Raw genomic sequence first — 20,661 nt, 5'->3', positions numbered from 1 at the left:
CGCCAGGAACGTAATTTCGAGTGGTTCGTTTTTGGAAGCTGCAAACAGGAAGAGGGTGAGTCCGTACACAACTTTGTAAGCAGAGATTGAGATTTTTTTTAAACATCCCCTACTTGTGAATACGGGAGATTGAAAGATTAATTGATTTGTGACAAAATAGTACTGGGAATTGCAAATGAGGATACACGCCGGCGTCTACTAAGAGAGAGGCTTAACATTAGTAATTTCCAATGAAATGTGCCGCACTGCTGAAGTCACTGACATGAGAATGAAAGCAATGGAAATCAAAACCCCACGCACTGACGTTGATACTGTTCACGCTGTTGCCAGGCAGGCATTCACACAAAACTAACCGAGGCAGAGTAATTCACCACGAACGGTGAACACAGAGAGCCCCATAGAATGTAAATACACACGCACGAGGCAAAGAGCACTGCCCTGCCTACGGAAAACCATGCAGAGCTTGTGGAACTAATAATCACTTTGCAAAAGTGTGTCTCAAAGGCAAAAGAAGAGTGAGTGAGGGCAAGATTCACTGTGTTGATGATGTCACTCAATGTTCAGAGCAGATCAGTGAACGTGACATTTACATGCATGAATCCATTGGGGCTGTACACTCGAGGGAAGAAATGGTTTGTGAAACTACGATTACACAACAATGTCAACTGGATTCCGGTGCTACATGCAACGTAATGAGCTACGAAGACAAAATCAATATGGCACCTGACGCACATCTATTGCCCAGCGATACTAGACTAAAGCTGTACTCAGGAGAGCTAATGAGCTCTATGGGCATCTTTGAGACCAAATGTGTAATTCGGGGATGCAAACACAAGCTGGAGTTTGAGATTGTGGAAACAAGTCAACATCCTCTCCTCTCAGGCTCTACATGCGAACACCTGGGACTGATGCAGTTCACCGTACCAAATGACCTGCACATTATGGAGCATGTCCAGCATGGACCCCTGTCCAAAGAACAACTACTCAGCAGATATGACAATGTTTTCAACAGGCCTGTTGAATCAGTGCCTGGGGAGATACACGTTGAATTGGATGAGAGCGTCATTCCAGTCCCGTGTGCTCCTCGCAATGTGCCCATTGCAATGAAAGTGGCTGTGAAGGCCCAGCTGGACAAGTATGAGGCCGATGGCCACATGACATCTGTGACTGAACCAACTGACTGAACCAACGGCCATATGGTCATTGTGAATAAAACAGAGAAGCTGAGGGTCTTCATCGACCCAAAGCATCTGAACCAAGCACTGAAACGATCCCACTACATCATGCCGACACTAGAGGATGTCCTCTACAAGCTTCCCAAGGCCAGGATTTTCACCTTGGTGGATGCCCGAGATGCATTCTTTCAATGCAAGCTGGACGAAGAAAGCTACTTCATGACTACCTTCTGGACCCCCTGGGGTCGGAAACGCTCGCTCAAGCTCCCGTTTGGTGTCTCAGTGGCGCCTGAGGTATACCAACGTAAGCAGTACGGGTTACTGGCTGGGCTCAAGGGCATTGAACCCATCGCCGATGATGTCCTGATCATAGGCTGTGGTGACACAGACGAAGAAGCGGAACGCGACCATGATGTGAAGCTCCTGGCACTGATGGAGCACTGCCGATCAGTTAAGCTTCATCTTGGCCTGATGAGGCTACAGTTCAAGGTGAAAGACGTCCACTTCCATGGCCACATTCTCTCGGCAAAAGGCCTGAAGCCAGACCCAGACAAAGTCAGAGCGATCCACGACATGCCAAACCCGTCTGATGCAAAAGAAGTACAGTGTCTCATCAGATTTGCAAACTATCTTGCAAAGTTCATGCCACACTTCTCAGCAGTCTGTGAGCCTCTACGCCGGTTGCTGGACAAAGACACATCATGGCACTGGCTACCCAAACATGAGGCCGCAGTAAATGAGATGAAATCTCTGGCTTCATCTATGCCAGTGTTGCGCTACTACGAAGTCACAAATCCTGTCACAACCCAGAGTGACTCCAGCCAAAGGGGACTTGGGTGCTGCCTTATGCAGGCCAGCCTGTTGCGTTTGCCTCGAGAGCGCTCACCCCCACCGAACAAAACTATGCACATATTGAGAAAGAGTGCCTCAGCATCGTCTTCTCCTGCCAGCGCTTCCATCACTACTTGTATGGTCGAGAGCTGGTCACTGCTGAAACTGACCATAGACCACTCATTGCCATATTCAGTAAACCTCTCCTCAACGCGCCCAAGAGGCTTCAAAGCATGCTCCTGACTCTGCAAAACTACAGCCTGAAGGTCATCTACAAGCCAGGACCAGAGATGTACATCAGCGACACACTGAGCAGGGCAACAGCACAATGTACAGGCAGAGGCACTGCCTATCAGCAGCATGCCATCTGTTCGCTACAGCAGGAACAAGAAGATGTTCAACAGATCAATAAAGGCAAACTACTTAAACGTCACAGATCACCGCCTAGCCCAGATCAGGCAGCACACTGACAAGAACGAACACCTTTTTAAAAATGTTTTAACCTTTTTAACTGCTCCCTGACTTGTCTGCAGAGACGGTCATAAAGCGCTGCAAGGCATAGTTTGCAAGGCAAGGTCAGCCTGACAAGGTCATCACGGACAATGGCCCACAAGTCACTGCACAGTTCAAGAGTTTCGCCTCAGAATGGGAGTTTGACCACGTGACCTCCTCTCCAAGACACCCAAAAGCAAATGGCAAGGCAGAGTCAGCTGCCAAGATTGCAAAAAAACTGTTAAGCAGGGCCTTGCATGACAGCAACGACCCATGGAAAGTGATCTTACAGTGGAGGAACACACCCACCGAAAACATGAACAGCAGCCCAGCACAACACCTTCTGTCCAGATGTCTGAAGACTACTATCCCCGCAGCTAACAAGCTACTTGAGCCCTGCGTCATGGTTGGCGTCACGGACAACTGCGTCACAGAAAGCAGCCCGCTAAGTGCTTCTACGACCGGACTGTGCGAGACCTACAAGAGCTGGAGGTGGGTGAAACGATAAGGATGAAACCACTGACGGGAGACCACACAGGACTTTGGAGGCTGGGCACGTGCCTACAGAGTTGCACCACGTTCTTACCTGGTGGATGTTGGTGGCTCCCTCTATTGTCGCAATCGGGTGGATCTGCGCGTAGCAGAGCAGACAAACCAGAACACACCATACACTCACCTAGATGAGCTGGATCAGAGTCCAGGCCTAAGGGCAATGGGCACAGAATTGAAACATGAGCCAACTGAAGGTGAGGGATCTACCCCACCATGCTCTCCAGCTCGTGGCCCTAATCTTACCCCTGTCAGAGCAAATACTTACTCATGGGAGGGTTGGCTGTGCAAGCCATAGGACAGGCTTACTCTGTAAGCAAGAGACTGTGTTAACTTGTCCTCTGTTTTATAAAAATAAATAAAAATAAACTTAAATTAAAAAAGAGATGATAACTGAAGTAAAAAGAAAATGTCATGCTTTTTCAATTGTTATGACTTGACTGTTAATAACTGAATGTTATGCCGTTATGTTTGCACTTTCTATTGAAAAGGATGATTTTACGGAGTCTAGTTGATAGGTAATCGACTAGCCGGACTATTCCCCGGACTCCGCGTGTAGGAATTTGTACAATGCTTGAACAAGGCTATTGAACATGACATTGGTGTCTGTCTTTATTCATTTATCCAACATATCATACTGAAACAGTAAGGTCCCTTGCTTGCACCATAGGGGCACTTGACCTTCACCACTGCTGTGACCATCCGGTGAGGCTCCCAGGATCCCAGACTCCGTGACCCAAAGCCATGACTCCAGCACATCCATCCCTGTAGACATTTTGAATGCCTTTATAGACAACACCGCATCCAACGACTGAACACCTTGAAATGCATTTATTGTAAGAAATGTGCTATATAAATATGTTTGATTTGATTGATGACATTACAGCTGTAGATTATGAGGACAAGTACAGTTTTTCCATAAACTTTTAAGTAAGAACTTGGGATTTTATGACATATCAATCATATATTGGGAAGGATCCCATAAATCAAGACTGTGTGAATGCATGTACCACTCCGAATAAATAAATACTGTGCCGATGAAGATTTGTCTCTGGTTATAAAACTATAATACAGGCTGAATGTCTAAACAAAGTCTATTTTGAATGTCAATAGGTTTTTAGATTAATTCTAAAACTGAGTTATCACTCATCAAATTCTGGTATCCGGGGTAATCTGGTTAATGATTATACCAATGATTAATTGGCTCTTTCCTTGTAGAACGTTGACAGCTGTATAGAAGACATTGTATTGCTAAGATGCTCAAACTTAACTTAATAGCTACACTCACTGACACAGGATAAACTGTATCTCTCATGCTGGCCCACACCAAACCAGTAAATTGCCTTTCACTATAGCTGCACTTCTCAACATGGCAGACTTACCCTTTTAATGCTCTTATGCCATAAGGTATGAAATAGACACCAAAGTCAACAAACAATTATTGAGGCTAAGTAAAACAAAAATATTTTTTAAATATTCTGCTAACTAGAGTGTAGTCAGTGGCTAGCTAGACAGAAAAAGGGGACAAATTCATGGCTTGGGCACAGATCGCGCTGGTGAAGTGTAGCTGACAGTGTGCTAGAGATGAGGTTCAGGAGCTTCCTGCAGGAATGTGTTGTCTTGCTGAGGTCTTCTCTGTTGCTAATTTCCAGTTAGAATATGGAGAGTAAATTGAGGCGAATATATTGCGAACTCACCTTGTCTGAGCGAGAATTACATGGTCAAAACAATCGGAACCATTATCAGGTTTTACCGCTAACGTTAGGTTGTATGTGTATTATGAGGAAACCACAGTGCCTGACTATTGCGCTTCCTGCAATGATGAGGGTGCGACGTGACTAAACCAGAGAGGAGAGGAGAGAGGGTTTACTCCATATACAAATTCTTATTTTTGGGCGGAGGTCAATGACAGCGGCAAATTTGGTTAAGAATAAATGTAATTGCTAATATTCTACATGATGCTTATTTGATCAAATATAAGGTTCGTAATGGTTAGGTTGTTTAAAATGCACTGATATAAATGGACGCACGTGGCATTTCGACAACTTTGAAAAAAACTACCTTGTATCGGAGTTGTGCCAGTCTTCACACGCCTATCTGCCCTCTCATTGGCTATAATGGTCCCACCTGATCGCGCCTGTCTTCCATATTTGAATACATATATTTCCATTGTTAGAGAAGTCACTCGACCATCTTGTCAATATAATAGATCATCTTTGCTTAAATTTGTCATACGAGTTTCCAAGTTTAGAGTAGCATTTGAACGCGACGTTATCATCTTCCTGCTGTATACCCGTATCACATTAGTTGAAACCAAGAATTGTTCTCATGGCAGTTTAGGATAATTCTAACGTGACAGGTTAGGATAATTAAGTTAAGGATAGGAAAAGGTGTAGGGTTAGCTAAAATTGTCCCTGGTGTGACTGGAACATATCTAACTGCAACCAGGCCTGCCCTGAGAACAGTCTTGGTTTCCACTAACGCAATGACGCGTAACCGGACATCTCAGCGTCAGGAACTACATAAGAGCTGTTACCAAAATTCTCATTTACATTTGCTCGCGTTTAGACCTCTGGAAAAGTTAATAGGTCTATTTGACAATTTACTAATGGGATTTTTTTTTTTTGTCCTCGTTTGACAAAATAATTAATAGGCCTATCAAGAAGAAGTAGGCTACCTCAGGTTGCAGTTACTTTGTTGTAGTCTACTCTGAAGAGAAGTGTATTATCTTATCGAAAAAAGCCACTGAAACACCAAAAGATGGACTCACCAGCAAGCCCCCTCACTCGTGCTGGGAGGACTTTCTGGACAGTTTGGGTGAGTTTCTGCGCTGAAATAATTTACTACAGGACACTATTTTTATAGCCTACCGTGATTGGTTCATTATTTCCTATTGTTACAATTACAATATATATATTTTAGACTACTTAATAATTTGTTGATGAACAATTAGTTTGAATTGAGAACTTCCCTAAGGAGGAGAAAAACATAATGATTGCATTAACTCTATTTCACTGTATCTGGATTGATGTAATGTTATGTTATATGTTATCATATATGGACAAGGAAGTAAATGACATTAACATAGAGTAATTCTCTCTCTCTCTCTCTCTCTCTCTCTCTCTCTTTCACACACACACACACACACACACACACACACACACACACACACACACACATGCGCGCACGCACACACACACTCACACTCACACTCACACATACAAACAGAACTACTTTACGGAAGTTGTGGGGAGGTATCTAAGCCCAGAGTCCATTAACAATGACACAAGCTCAAGACAGGAAGCCACTGCTGCACAACAAACAGACGACCATGGAGATGGTGCGAAAAATGAGATAAAGGAAACTGAGGTCACTTTTGAAACAGGCTCTGAGGTTAAGAAACCAAGATCTGTTGTTGCCTGGGAACAGTGCAATGTCATCATTGGTCCAGGCCTCGGCAGAGACAATGTGCAATACACTGGACAATCCAACAGAGGGAGTGATAGCAAATCATCCCCGGAGGGGCATGATATAAAACAAGAGCAGGTGGACCGAACAGAAAATAAAGGCACAATCCAGCATGTTACTAAAGAAGAATTACATATGGGGAAAGGGGTCCAATCAGTGGTAGTCACTGGGATCCCTATATTATTTAGAGAGCCGACATCTGAAAGGTCAGAGGGCCAGGGAGCACAAGGACACACTGACAGTTACAACTGTGTTGAAGCAAATAGATTAAGAGGTGCAGTGGCAGAAAGAAAAGCGGAGGAAGAAGAAATCCCTGAAGAAGTTACTGAAGAATTCCCCTGTGGTGAAGAAGGAACCAAAACAGAAGAACATGAAAACAATAGAGATGGAGAAATACATTTTGATATAGAGTCCCCAAACCTTACATCAGCCTGTGCTGAACCTGCCACACTTTTGGATAAGAATGGAGACAAGGAAAATAAGGACAGATTAATGAAACACGATGTGCAAAGTACAGAGGATGAAACCATGGTAAAATTAAATGAAAAATATGGAGAGAAAGAAACGGAAGTACTCTTCATGGAGACAGGCAAAGAAGGGTGGAAAGTAGCAGAAATAGTAGAATTCTCAGCGGGAGGTGAGAATAGCGATGATCTGTGTGTAATCAAAGACAAACTGAGTCGAGATGGTAATGAAGTGAAGAATGGCATGGACATGGAAGAACTTGGGAGGAAGGAGGAGAGAGAGGAAGAGAATAGAGCAATAGAAGAGATGGGCAGAAGAGAACAGGAAGAGATATTGGACAGGGGCTTTGGACCATACAATGATTTCCAAGTCTCAGAAAACAATAACAAACATGAATATGGTGACAATCGTTTGAAGTTTGATGAAGGAACTATAGAGAGGTTTGATCAAGAAAATGACCCCAACCCACGACCACTTTGTGGAGGATTATCAGACGAAGACAGAACATTGGGAAGAGGCCAGGACATCTTTGTTTCAGAGGCAGAGTTGGAATTGCCAATGGCCTATGACAAAAGAGTCTTTGTGTCAAATGATGAGATAACTATTGTTAGAGACGAGCAGAGAATGGAGGGCAACACTGAAAGAATTGACAGCACAGTGTTAGAGGAAAGAAAAGAAGAGGTATCAGAGGATGGATCCAAAGTGTTTGAGGACGGGGGCAGTAACAAGATAGAAGACGTTGCAATCGGTATTGGGACGAAGACGGATACAGAGGCAGAGGATGTGAAAGATAAAGTGACTGGGCTGGACACTTTCTCTTATCAGGAGAGAAATGTTGTAGTGGAGAAAAATAAACTACAGGAAGACAAGATTTCAAAGGAAGACGAAGACCCCCTTAATGAAGTGGAGGGAAAACGTATTTCAGTGGTTGACAATAGAGTGGAAATCAGAGGCGTGGCAAAATACATTTCCCCTGGGCTATGTGAGGACCTTGTTGTGGCTCAGGAGCCAAAATGTGTAGCGTGTGAAGAAACTCGAGAGGAAATTCCTGAAATCAACAATGGCAAAGAGTTAGACGAGAATACGGCACCGAAGATCCTGGAAGTTGGCGGCGATGAAGTCAACACCACCCGTTTACAAGAAGCACACACCGAAAGTGATACCAAAGGGTTAGAAGGTGTAGAGAACACTGGAACTAGTTTTAAATCGGACAATTCACCAGTGAGTGAACTCATGGAAGGGAAAGAAGACCCGAAAACTGTTGAAGGATTATTTGAAAGTGAGGATATTGAGAAAGCCTCTGATACAGTGGTAGACGAGCACACAGTCGCGAAAGCAGCGAAATCACTGGGGGAAACGGAGAGAACAGATTCTGTATCACTGAATGAAACAGATACTCAAATACTAGAGGACCTAGCGAAAACAAAGGCTGAATCACACGAACCAATGAAGATTGAGTTAGGACTGTCAGAGGAAGCCGCAGAGACATATGTTTGTTTATCAGATGAGACACTGAGAACAGAGGCTGGATTATACAAAGAGACAGAGGAGATAAAGGCAGAGTTTAGAGAGGGATGGATGGAGTCAAAGGCAGGGGAGACAGTGGGGGCAGAATTTGAATCAGTGAAGGAGACACAGGCAGAAATACCAGAAGTGAGGAGTGGGGTTGTGCCATCAGAGGACAAAGATGAGACAGAGTCTGGATCAATGCAGGAATCAGCCGATACCAATTTTGGATTACTAAGGGAAACTGTGGCGGAAGGGTTACAAAAGGGGGCAGAGGTAGACACACCAGAGGTGAGGACAGTGACTGTGCTGTCAATGGAGACAAACACAGAGGAATTAGTGGAATCTGAGGCTCGGGACATGTTGGAAACAGAATCTGGATTAGTGAAAAAACAGGAGGCAGAAATACCAGATGTGAGAACTGAAACTGCATCATCAGAAAGAACTGTGACGACAGAGGCAGGATTATCAATGAACATGACATTGTACCCATCATCAATTCACACAGGGGCTGTGTTTCTCACAGAGACAAAGGCTGTGTCATCTAATGAGTCACTGGAAACAGACAATGGATTATCAGACAAATCATCTGAGGCTGGGACTAAATCACAGGGAATGGTAGAGGCTGGATTACCAGATTCGACAGAAATAGAGGCCGAATTATTTGAGGAAATGGTTTGTGGAGAAGTTGTACTATCACAGGACACAGAAGATGAATTATCAGAGGAAAAATATAATATAAAAGCTACATTAATGAAAGAATTAGTGGAGCCTGTGGCTGGGGAAACATTGGAGCCCGAAAAGGGAATCATGAATGAGACAGAAGCAGCAATACTTGATATGAAGATTGAGGAATCGCCATCAGAGGAAACAGAGTCTGGAATAGTTGACAGAGAAGCCATCATTTTTCTGGAAACGACAGCGATTGAGTCTGAATTATTGGAGGAATTATCTGAGACTGAGTCTGGATCACAGAAGGACAAACAGACAAAAAGACAGAGTATTGAGACAGAGCCATCGGTGGAGACAGACGTAGAGGAATTAGTGGAATCTGAGGCTGGGGATACGGTGGAGACAGAAATTGGATTAGTGAGGACCGAAGCCGAATTACCAGAGGAAGTTAGGCCAAAGATAGAGCTATTGGAAAAAATGAATAGAACAGGTGCTGATTCATCAGAGGACACAGATGTGACAGAGGTCAGATTTTCAGAGGAGATAGAGACTGATTTAGTAGAGACCAAGTATGGGTTACAGAAGAACATAGAAGAAGACATAGTACATGTGAGAACAGAGACTGTGCTGTCGGTGGAAATAGTAGAGATGGATACGGACTCATCAGACAAGTCTCTGGAGTCCAGATCACTTGAAATATCAGAGGCTGGATTATCTGAAGAATCAGTGGACAGTGAGGCTGGATTAAAGGATATTTACACAGAAATACCAGATGTGGAGAAAGAGTCTGGATTATCAGAGGAGACCGTAGATGCTGGATTATCAGAGGAAACAGATGTGTCAGACACAGAATTAGTGAAAAATACAACGGCTCTGATAATGCTAGAGGCTGAACTTTCAGAGGCGACAGAGGCTGTGTTAAAAGAGAAGGCAGGAGATAACACGGCAAACAAATCACTGGAAATTGAGGTAGGATTATTTTGGGGAAACGATGAGATTGAGGCTTTGGTAACAGAGGAAGTTGTGAAGACAGGGCCTGTTTTATCAAAGCAGACAGATTTTGGATCACAGGGTCAACTACCGGAGATCGACGATGGAATAATAGAGAAATCCCAGGTTGGGCAGTCTGGGGAAACTGTGGAAACAGATGCAGGATTACCAGAGGAAAACAGAGGGGAGGGTGCAAAAGCAGGATTCAGTTCCCCGTCCGGAACAAAAAATGTAGACCAAAGTCTTGAGCTTCAGGTAATGATAATACTTTCCCTATTAAAGGGATACTTCAGGATTTTTGGCAATGAGGCCAAAATCCACAACTTCCTCATTTTAAAAAATGGTATCCACAAGTTCATCTGACTCTGGGGAAGTAGATGAAGGGCCTCATTGCCAAAATCCTGAAGTATCCCTTTAAAAGAATGCAATCAAATACATCATGATTGTGTTATCTAATCGTAAGAGATAAAGCAAACGTTAGTCTATTTCATATATTTTATTGGATTTGTTTCGCTTATTTTTATGTTATCGAAATTAAGCTTGAACTTGTTAGTAAATCAGTTGTTTATCATACCATTGCAGTTTGACGCCTCCGCTTTGGACTTCACTGCTCAAAAGTCTCGCATTGCCCTCAAGAATCCACATGCCCGTCCAACCAGGGATCCCCGTACTCTTCTACAGATGCCATCTTTGACCCCCTCCCCTTCAAAACCCACCGTACACATTCCAGTCAGAGGCCCAACAGGGATACCAATGAGGGGCATGGGCGGCATCGGAATCAAACTACCTGGTAAGTTTAACAGAGAAAAGAGGAATTTAATGTATATGTGTTCTTTCATTCTGTTATCGTTGGTGACACAATGTGCTATGACAGATAATGGATGATGCCCAGATTTAAGTGTGAATGGATATCTTTCTTTGTTGTTTGTGTTGCTATGATGTTGTTCAGGACTCGGTGCAGGGCCCCCCATCTTAAGAAAGACCGGAAAGGGGGTGATAGGTGAAAATAACACCGAAAATATCCCTCAGGTACCAATCAGATACTTGCACTTTTTGAGCTCAACCTTTGAATAGGTCTAGTAGTATGTTTATTATTCTGACTCTTAATTTGATTTGGCAATGTCATCTATTCAACAGAAATCTGAGCTCGAGCCAGATGTAAGGGATGAATCTCCCAAGAAAGAAGAGACGCAAGAGGAGCGCAAAACTAAATGGACACCGCCTAGGCACCCAGGGTAGGGAATCAATTGAACTATTTTCTACAAGATTCTCTTAATTTCTTGTTTGAAATCACTTTTATATGGAGATATCTCCTACATGAATGTCGCTCTCTTTTTATTATAACACCTTTTGTTTAATATATTTATCCACCAGATTTGGAAATCCCCTGATGATGAATGAGCTGAAGAACAAGCTGAAGAAGACTCCAAAAGAGAGCGGAGATGATTGACAGGACCTTTTTTCTCATTGGCGAACCATGGTCCATGAACAATGGGTTTTAATTTATCATAAGTATCTCTCCATTTTATTTCAAACTTTTATTTGTCTATTTCTTTTGAATATCTTTGTATGAACATTTTCAAAAAAAATTAATATATTTTTGTTTTGGACAGTGTTTACTTGTTCCAGAGGGTTTTTAAAAACTGGTGTGATAAAAAAAAAGTTGACTGCTCAAGGCATTAAATTGGTTCAAGAAGGCTATTTGTGACATTTGTTTATTTCTTCATCAGTGGGTTTGTTCCAGCAAAAATACATCTCTTATGCATTATTTCCGTGCTAATTATTGCTGTTGCTACTGTAGTTACCTGCAGGGAAACCAGCTATAGCGTCTTGATATTTGGGCTAGACTATAATTGTCTATACTGATTGGTCTTATGAAGCTGTTATATAAACCTTAAGATTCATTATATTTAAAAAAAAACAGTTTATTTTTGGGGGGCTTGCCTGTTCGCTTGTTATTTTGGCATTAATATGTCACATATAAGTTTGGAAACAATGTAAAATAAAAATAAAAAATGTAATTTAGTTAATAAAACTGCATACAAACATGGTATTGTTTTTGCTTTCTTCAGTAAGGCAGCTCCAGCTCCCTCCTGTCATCAAATCGACAATCATTTTTAATTCATGTCATATGAAGAGAAATAATGAAGAGAAATTATATATAAAAACGTATCGGTGCTCATCGGCCGTTATACATAAAGATTACACAAGTTGGAAATCGCAAATTCAGCAATGAGTTGTTTGGAAGGAATCAGTGGCTAACTGCAAGCATTGCAAAGAAACCACCAACGTTAGCCTGCTATTCAATGGAGTGGCTGTTTTTTTTCTCTTCCAAGTTCCCGCCATTAATCCAGAGAATGCCAGACTTTGATGACAAAATTTGCCTACAAAGGCCCGCTGCGCCACCTGCACAAGGTGAGTCCAAAAATGTATTGAATGCTTCTGCATAAATGTCATATGCAAGGGAGAAATGTGTACTGTAGCTAAGAAAGTAATACTAAGTGTATGTTGTGTAGTAAACTGTTAGTAGCTCATGTACCTCACCCTAATAATTTGGTCTATTTTCACCAACGCGGTATTGTAAACATAACGTTAGTAGTTGTGGTGCTTGGTTTGCACGTGCAAATTCAGCACACACAACATTCTTGAATAGAATGTTGTTATTTCACGTGTCAAATTAAAGGCATAATTTAATGCGAGAAATAGTGTTATATGACGTATATTTTTTGGCACGCGAAGACCCAAACGGCATTCAATGTGCTTTACCCTAATAATGTAGTCTATTTTCACCTCTAAATTTCACCGACTGTTCTAACTTGGTGGTGCACAAATAGCCTATAACCTGTTTTAGAGAAATGTAATAATTGAATATTGTAAGAGCTTTCATTGTCTGTTTATATGCCCCCTTTATTTATCCTACGGTTCTGACTGGTACAGTGCGTACACTTTAAGAACGGCCCATGTTCTGAATTATGATGCTGTACATTTCAAAAGTGCTTAACAAACAGTTATATTGACCACGTCCGTCGTCGCTCGCTCAAAGTCTTAATCGAAATTACGGATTGCATTTTATCCGCTTGTCGGACGTATTTGTACATCTCAATTGTCAGTAGATACCACATTTGTTTAAGCAAGTCTGAATGAACTGTAAATTAGTCTGAATGAACTGTAGCAGTGGTAAGGTGTTGGGACTCTGCTGTTGGGACAGCTTTATGTAGGCCCTAACAGTTTGTGGGCACTGTTTGTCACCGTTATAATGCAATTCATATATTGTTTAGTGTTGTGTAGTGGCTTTGCTGGCATGCATCCCACATGTTTGTAAAAAATGTTTTTGCCCCACAAAGATGTACATGATAAAATCGCCATTGGTAACAACCAACTCATTAAGAAAATTATATTAGTTCAAATAAGACATTACATGTTTTGTTAACCAAATTCGACACTCTCATTGACCTTGATACAAAAACAACTCGCATGGTGAGCGAAAAGAAAATTACACCTGCTGGCAAAGACAGATTGTGGCACCAGTTATCCCTCTCACTTCGCCTCTTCCTCTCTGGTGCTATCCAGAATCGTCGGGACGTCCCAAGCAAAGGGTCCCGAAAGGCAGCAACTCGCACCTCTCTAGTTTCAGAGGGGCTGTTTTCATGAATTTTTATGAAATAGACTATTTTGACTTTGTGGCTGTAACTAGTAACTAGTGACAACCATTTTTTTTGTCTCTGCTAGCTAGCTAATAAATAATACATTTAGCTACTATATTCGCTACTATCTTCGTATGTTAGCTACCTCATCAAAATGTCTGCAATGAACCGGAAAGAGAACGAAAACTTTGCTGAGGGAGAGTCTACGCTGAAGAAGGAAATAAACTACAAGGTAGGGTAAAACAGGATTAGCTAATTTAATTAGTTTAAAACCTACTGATTGCTCTAACGAATATGGTATTGTCAGACCATAATTTACGGACATCTGCTAATCTTCATCCATATTTATTTCCGAGCGTCTATGTCCAACAGCCCAACAGTAACCTATTCTTCTTGGCAGACAGAGTGCAGACTCTTGGTTCATGCAAAAGTAGGCCAAAGTGCATACAAGTTTCATATTATTATACAAGTTTAGTTTTCTCTTAGCCATAGATAGACTAACCTGTGAACTTTTCTTCCCTCAGAAGAACTGGTCAACATGAAGAAGGTCCAGGATATGTCGAAATCTATACAATCTGGGAGGGAAATACAAATGAAGCCTTACTAGCTATAAATATGTGTGATATCTGTTGTATGCTGGAGAAGAGTATGCAGGAACACCTAAGGAATAGAGGGCCTAACTCCAGTCGTATCACCAAAAAAGCTTCAAATCCCCACTACCAGTGTCTGTTCTCTGCTCGTGTACTTCACGAGATTGACTTTCACCTCAGCCAGCACAAGACAGTAACAGGAATGTATTGATGTGGAACGAAGAGGTTTTTGGTGGACTGTCATTGAGACCAGAAGAGAAAGACACTGATGTTATTGGCCACCATCTCTCAGCATGTGACAGCCCTACAGAGATCCTGTCTGTCCTGGCCAAACTTTGTGGACCCTGGGCTTTTAACATTTTTTTTAATTTTAATTTTTTACATATTACCAACAGTCCGGACACTATCTCTGGTTTAGGAGAGACGTCTTTGGCCGGCGAAGCTTGCTTTGGCAATATGCCGCTGAGGAGAAGTCTTTCATTCTGACGTCTGTGGCTGCCCATCTCCCTGGCTCTGACAGACCACCATAGTGGCAAGAGGTTCCAGCAGTAGTTGTTTACAGAATTATTGCACAACTATTATTGCACAACCTTCAATGTTATGTCATAATTACGTTAAATTCTGGCAAATTAGTTCGCAACGAGCCAGGCGGCCCAAACTGTTGCATATACCCTGACTCTGCGTGCAATGAACGCAAGAGAAGTGACACAATTTCCCAAGTTTAATATTGCCTGCTAACCTGAATTTCTTTTAACTAAATATGCAGGTTTAAAAAAAACACACTTCTGTGTATTGATTTTAAGAAAGGCATTGATGTTTATAGTTAGTTACATTCGTGCAACGATTGTGCTTTTTTCGCAAATGCGCTTTTGTTAAATCCTCCCCCGTTTGGCGAAGTTTTCGGTCTTTGTTAGGAAGAAATAGTCTTCACACAGTTCGCAACGAGCCAGGCGGCCCAAACTGCTGCATATACCCTGACTCTGTTGCACAGAACGCAAGAGAAGTGACACAATTTCCCTAGTTAAAAGAAATTCATGTTAGCAGGCAATATTAACTAAACATGCAGGTTTAAAAATATATACTTGTGTATTGATTTTAAAGAAAGGCGTTGATGTTTATGGTTAGGTACACATTGGTGCAACAACAGTGCTTTTTTTGCGAATGCGCTTGTTAAATCACCCGTTTGGCGATGATAAATGAACAGGCACCGCATCGATTATATGCAACGCAGGACAAGCTAGATAAACTTGTAATATCATCAACCATGTGTAGTTTACTAGTGATTATGTTAAGATTGATTGTTTTTTATAAGATACGTTTAATGCTAGCTAGCACCTTACCGTGACTCCTTGCTGTACGCACATAACAGGTAGTCAGTGTGCCACGCAGTCTCCTCGTGGAGTGCAATGTAATCGGCCATGATCGGTGTCCAAAAATGCCGATTACCGATTGTTATGAAAACTTGAAATCGGTCGACCTCTAGTACGGAGGCATGTGCAGTGTCTTCTCTTTGATACACTGGTGACATCACCACCGACCAATGACGAAGCGGCAATTGCCATCATTTCCTTGATTCCATGATTCTGGCTGCTCTGGCTGACCGCCACATCCCAACCCACCAACCAATTGACCTTCTGAATGTGGCATTCAAACTGCAAGAACCAAAGGTGCTGAAGGAGTCTACCAAGAAAAGCAAAAAGCACAAATCAAAGCCCATGGATTCTAAAACTGACGTTGCTGATTCCCATGTGTATAGCCCCTTTGACATTCCAGACAGGATCACTGGCAGAGCAGGCCTGCAAGAGCTTCAGCACTTGAGAGGTTGGATACTGTGCTTGATGACAGCATTGGATGTGCTGTGTGGTTTGCAGCGAAAGGAACCGGCTTCCTCACAGAAGGCAACAAACCGAGGGGGGTTCACTTCATCTGCCAAGGTACAGTATCACCGATGTGTTTGTCTTGTCCTTTTTATTTATTTTTTATTCTACCTTTATTTAACTAGGCAAGTCAGTTAAGAACAAATTCTTATGACGACCTAGGAACAGTGGGTTAACTGCCTTGTTCAGGGGCAGAACGACAGATTTTTACCTTGTCAGCTCGGGGATTCTTGCAACCTTCCGGTTACTAGTCCAACACTCTAACCACTAGGCTACCTGCCGCCCCTTTGTAGATCACATGGGTAAAGTAATAAGGAACATGCCATTTAGATGTGAATAAAGTCTTTTCCTTTTTTGAGGAAAATTATGCTAGCTTGGGCGTGGTGTAAATTCGATCAACAGTATGTAGGCCTAATCGAACCACTGCTCTGTCTGCAAGTGGTTTTGACAGGTTTTGGAGCCAATGAGCAGAAGGCAGGGTACTCCAGACACAGAGTCCGCTTCAAGACCTCTGGGCATGAGGGTCTGGTCCAAGAGCTGGTCATGGAGCTGGGCAGAATTTCTACAAGGAATCTCATTTCGAGATGACAGAATCATAGCGGACCATGGGAAGGAGGCTAGGCAAGTACTGAATAGGACACGTAAGCAATAACATTTGTTTTCGTTTTAGTGAATAATGCCCATTTATTACCACCAATTTAAATGTTGATTTGAGTCACACCAGTCTGTCGTCACAGTTTCTGTCCTTCTTCAGTGACAAGCAGATCTTCCATTATTAAAAAAATAGGAACACAGAGAGGCCATGAGTAACTTGATCAAAAAGAAAGGCACAGATTCACCTATAGGGTTAGGGTTAAAAAAAGGTTTTGTTTAACCCTTTACACTTGTGGAAATTGGCCTATATGGATGGGGCTGCATTTAAATGTTTCTTACAGAAGAAATATGAAAAACATATGCATAACCATCGTAGCAATTGAAAGGGAACAGTTTAGAGATAATGGGAAAATTATTAGACCAAAGGTGAGTACACAACCGTTCACCTGACAAGTCTGAATCCAAACACTACACTGTTGATTTTATGTGCATTTTTAATTTACTGTGCTTTTCGCGGCATTTGTTGATGACGAAATCGGAAATTACTCTGGCTACATTCAGTAACTTTAAGACTATTACTGGAAAATGTGGGATAGCTGCAACACAAGACAAAACATTTACAAGGGTTTGAGTGAGAGGACTAACTCGTGTCTCCAAGTGGCCACACACCTCTCCAAAGTGGGCACAGTTCCTAAGTCATTTCAATGCACTTGATTTACTCAAGGAAAGAGTTCAACTAAAAGGTACTTTTTTGTTGTTGCTCTATTAGCATTGCCATTGAGGAACTGAAGCAATCGCACATGCTATATTTATTTGTTGGTTTTGTATAGGCTTCCCTATTTGGACGAGGATGTGGTGTGTTTCCTGAATGCCCTGCCAGTGTCCGAGAAGGCAGATTTGTCGGGAGGAACTACTACTGAGGCTGGCTGCCAAGGAGCTGGGCCTTGGGACCTTTGCTCTACTCCCTAAGAGAGCCATGCAGTTTGGTTCCCGCATCGCAAAGAGGAAAAACAGCCATGGGAAGGCGTCAGACAAGTGCAAGAGACTCCTCACAACTTAGGTCAGCAGAACATTTAATCAGGAATGTTATCTTTGTTCACTGTATTGACATAAGCCAACTAAGTCATGCTTGTAATTCGGGTCACAGTGAGCCACAGTATCAACAGACATGTTTTAATTCATTTGAATACATTTACTCTTGATATGTTTTTGTAATAGTCAAAGTTGCTGTTTTCTTCACATTGTCAATCTCACACATGCACCTGAGTAAGCTATATTGTGTAAGACTTCACATCTGGAAGGTCTTCTCTGAAGTACCAGTCACATTAAACATAGGAAGGAAGGTTTCCCACACCTTGAAGATCTTCTCTGAAGTACCAGTCACGTTAAAGATAGGAAGCAAGGTTTCCCACATCAAAACGGCCAGAAATCTGATGAATATACACAGGCTTTCTGTAGAGGGAAAAGGAAATGTGTGCTTAGAGAATGCATTGTTTTTACAGCCATGAATGTTGACCATCAATCTTAAATAGTACCTTGAAATGAGCCTTGACAAAAAAGTTTCAAATCCATCAAGTTATGGATTGATTACCAGCACAAATTAAGGAAATTACAAACTGTTTACCTTCTTTCCATCAAGAAAAACATCCTCCAATAAAGGCTTTTCTTGGAAAACATGTAGAAACAAGGACACTGCAAAAAAGAAAGAAAAGGCCTAACTTAATAATGAGGGCGGCCACATTCCATACAGATGAATATGTACACACTGTAGAAAATTAGGAGGGTTATTTATCAAGTAGAATGCGGTTTGCTCTTATCAGCAAAAAGATTACTCGATCCCAGTTTGATCCCTTATAACATTAGCCAAAGTGTCACGCCCTGACCTGAGTATTCTTTGTTTTCTTTATATATTTTGGTTAGGTCAGGGTGTGACATGGATGATGTATGTGTTTGGTACTGTCTAGGGGTTTTGTAGGTTTATGGGGTTGTTTACCATCTAGGTGTTTATGTATGTCTATGGCTGCCTAGATTGGTTCTCAATTAGAGGCAGCTGTTTATCGTTCTCTCTGATTGGGAACCATATTTAGGCAGGCATCTTCTTTGGGTATTTCGTGGGTTATTGTCTATGTGATGTTGCATGTTTGCACTCAGTTTTGATAGCGTTCACGGTCGTCTTGTTATTTTGCTTGTTTAGTGTACTTCGTGGTTTTTCGTCTTTCATTAAAAATATGTTTTCACATCACCCTGTGCTTTGGTCTCCTCACTACGACGATCGTGACACAACATGTACTTTTAATAATGGCTTAATTCGGGCTGAAACAACCACATTTGGAAAAAGTCAAGCGGTGTGAATACTTTCTGAAGGCACTGTATTCGTACCTTAACCATGGGGTGTTTTAGCCACAATGGAGCACGTAATGAGTGTTAAAGGTAAACTTATTCTGCAATAGAATCTAAATATCGACAGACCCTAAAGTAGCTTTCCTATACTTCAGGAGTAGAGTTGCAAGGGTATAATATTGGAAATTCCAAGTAAACTACCAGAATATATCACAAGACATCTAGTGGCCCTTTTAGGTACTTCAGATTATCACAGGTGTCTGTAATTATCTCTGGCCCTCTGTCAGGTGTAACGTCAAATAATGAAATGATAAAATGACAAAGCTGTAAAACATTATCCTAAATATAAACGTATGTTTGTTCCTTGTATAATGACATACTGGGGCGTAGGTTTAACTACATGTACTTCAGCTAGAAAACTCCATGTTTAGCCATGCAAGGCATTCTTTAACCATCCGCCTCCCGCATAGCCTGCTGGGTAAAGTATTCTAAATGTTATTAACACATAACAACACATAAACCATCTACGTTGTGAATACCATTGGTGTTTAATATGATTATCCTTTTTTCTTCAACATTTTTCTATGTCAATATGTTATTGTTCATGTTTTGGCGTCAAACTGGTGGCAGTTGTGAAAAAAGTCAATAGTTGGACGAGTTGCAGAGGTAATTGAAAATAGTGCCATTGTTGCTTTTTTTCATTAATTAGGCTATTTCTCTTGAACCATATGGTTTATCTACTAGAAACTCATGGACAATATGGACACAGATATATAAAAAAGTAAAGTTATTCAAGTATATATTACCAAAATTACTATAGATTCCGGTGACTTTGGTAAATTATTGGTAGCTTTGCAACCCTATTCAGGAGGAATCCTGGCCCTGCTGGAGCTGATGCGTAGCGCAAGGCCAGCACTGCAGTGTATGGTTGCTACCTTGGTGGTGTCACATTTGAAAAGACGCTTGTGTTTGAGGCCCTGGGACCTCGTTTATCAAAGGTGCATGTGCACAAAAAATACTCTAAACCTTGATAAATGAGGCCCCTGATATGCTACAGTGCCATGCCGGTGCTGGTCAATCTCCTTGGCAGCCAGCAGGCCATGCTCCACTTCCGCTGTGCCTGGTCAGGAACAGTGACCAGGACCAGTCCCTCATAGCCCAGCAGGTTAGTACTGTTTAACCAATGTCTTGTGTGTGCGTGTGTGTGTTTGCATGTTTGACCATTCCTGTGTGCTTGTTTGTGTGTGTGACGGTCCATGTGTGCATCTAGGGTGGGTGAACTCCATTGGTGAGGCTCCTGGCAGCGAAACAGTTAATTCAGCCTCATTTACTTCCTTTAAAAAAAAACATAGCTGATATGGCTGACTTGCTTAAACAAATGTGGTTTCTATTGACAATTGAAATGTACAAACTATTGCATAAGGGGACGACGAGCGGCTAAGAGGCAATCTGTAATTTTGATGAAGAC

At 42.0% G+C, this 20,661-nt stretch overlaps 1 protein-coding gene and 1 pseudogene across 1 annotated transcript; both read left to right on the top strand.

The window, feature by feature from the left end:
- The first annotated feature begins 5,311 nt into the window (after positions 1-5,311).
- Positions 5,312-12,199, top strand: si:ch211-136m16.8. Its single transcript, XM_021596974.2, has 6 exons — positions 5,312-5,864; positions 6,276-10,403; positions 10,731-10,938; positions 11,098-11,177; positions 11,286-11,383; positions 11,523-12,199. The coding sequence occupies exons 1-6, from the start codon at positions 5,808-5,810 to the stop codon at positions 11,596-11,598; spliced, it is 4,647 nt and encodes a 1,548-aa protein (XP_021452649.2). The 5' UTR covers positions 5,312-5,807; the 3' UTR covers positions 11,599-12,199.
- Positions 12,200-13,671: 1,472 nt separating this feature from the next.
- LOC110520016 lies at positions 13,672-20,449 on the top strand (annotated as a pseudogene).
- The last annotated feature ends 212 nt before the right edge of the window (positions 20,450-20,661 follow it).

This window comes from Oncorhynchus mykiss, chromosome 3 (assembly GCF_013265735.2).
Source record: "Oncorhynchus mykiss isolate Arlee chromosome 3, USDA_OmykA_1.1, whole genome shotgun sequence".
NCBI lineage: Eukaryota > Metazoa > Chordata > Actinopteri > Salmoniformes > Salmonidae > Oncorhynchus > Oncorhynchus mykiss.
The sequence above is the reverse complement of the archived record's forward strand: the minus strand, read 5'-3'. Positions and strand labels throughout refer to the sequence as shown.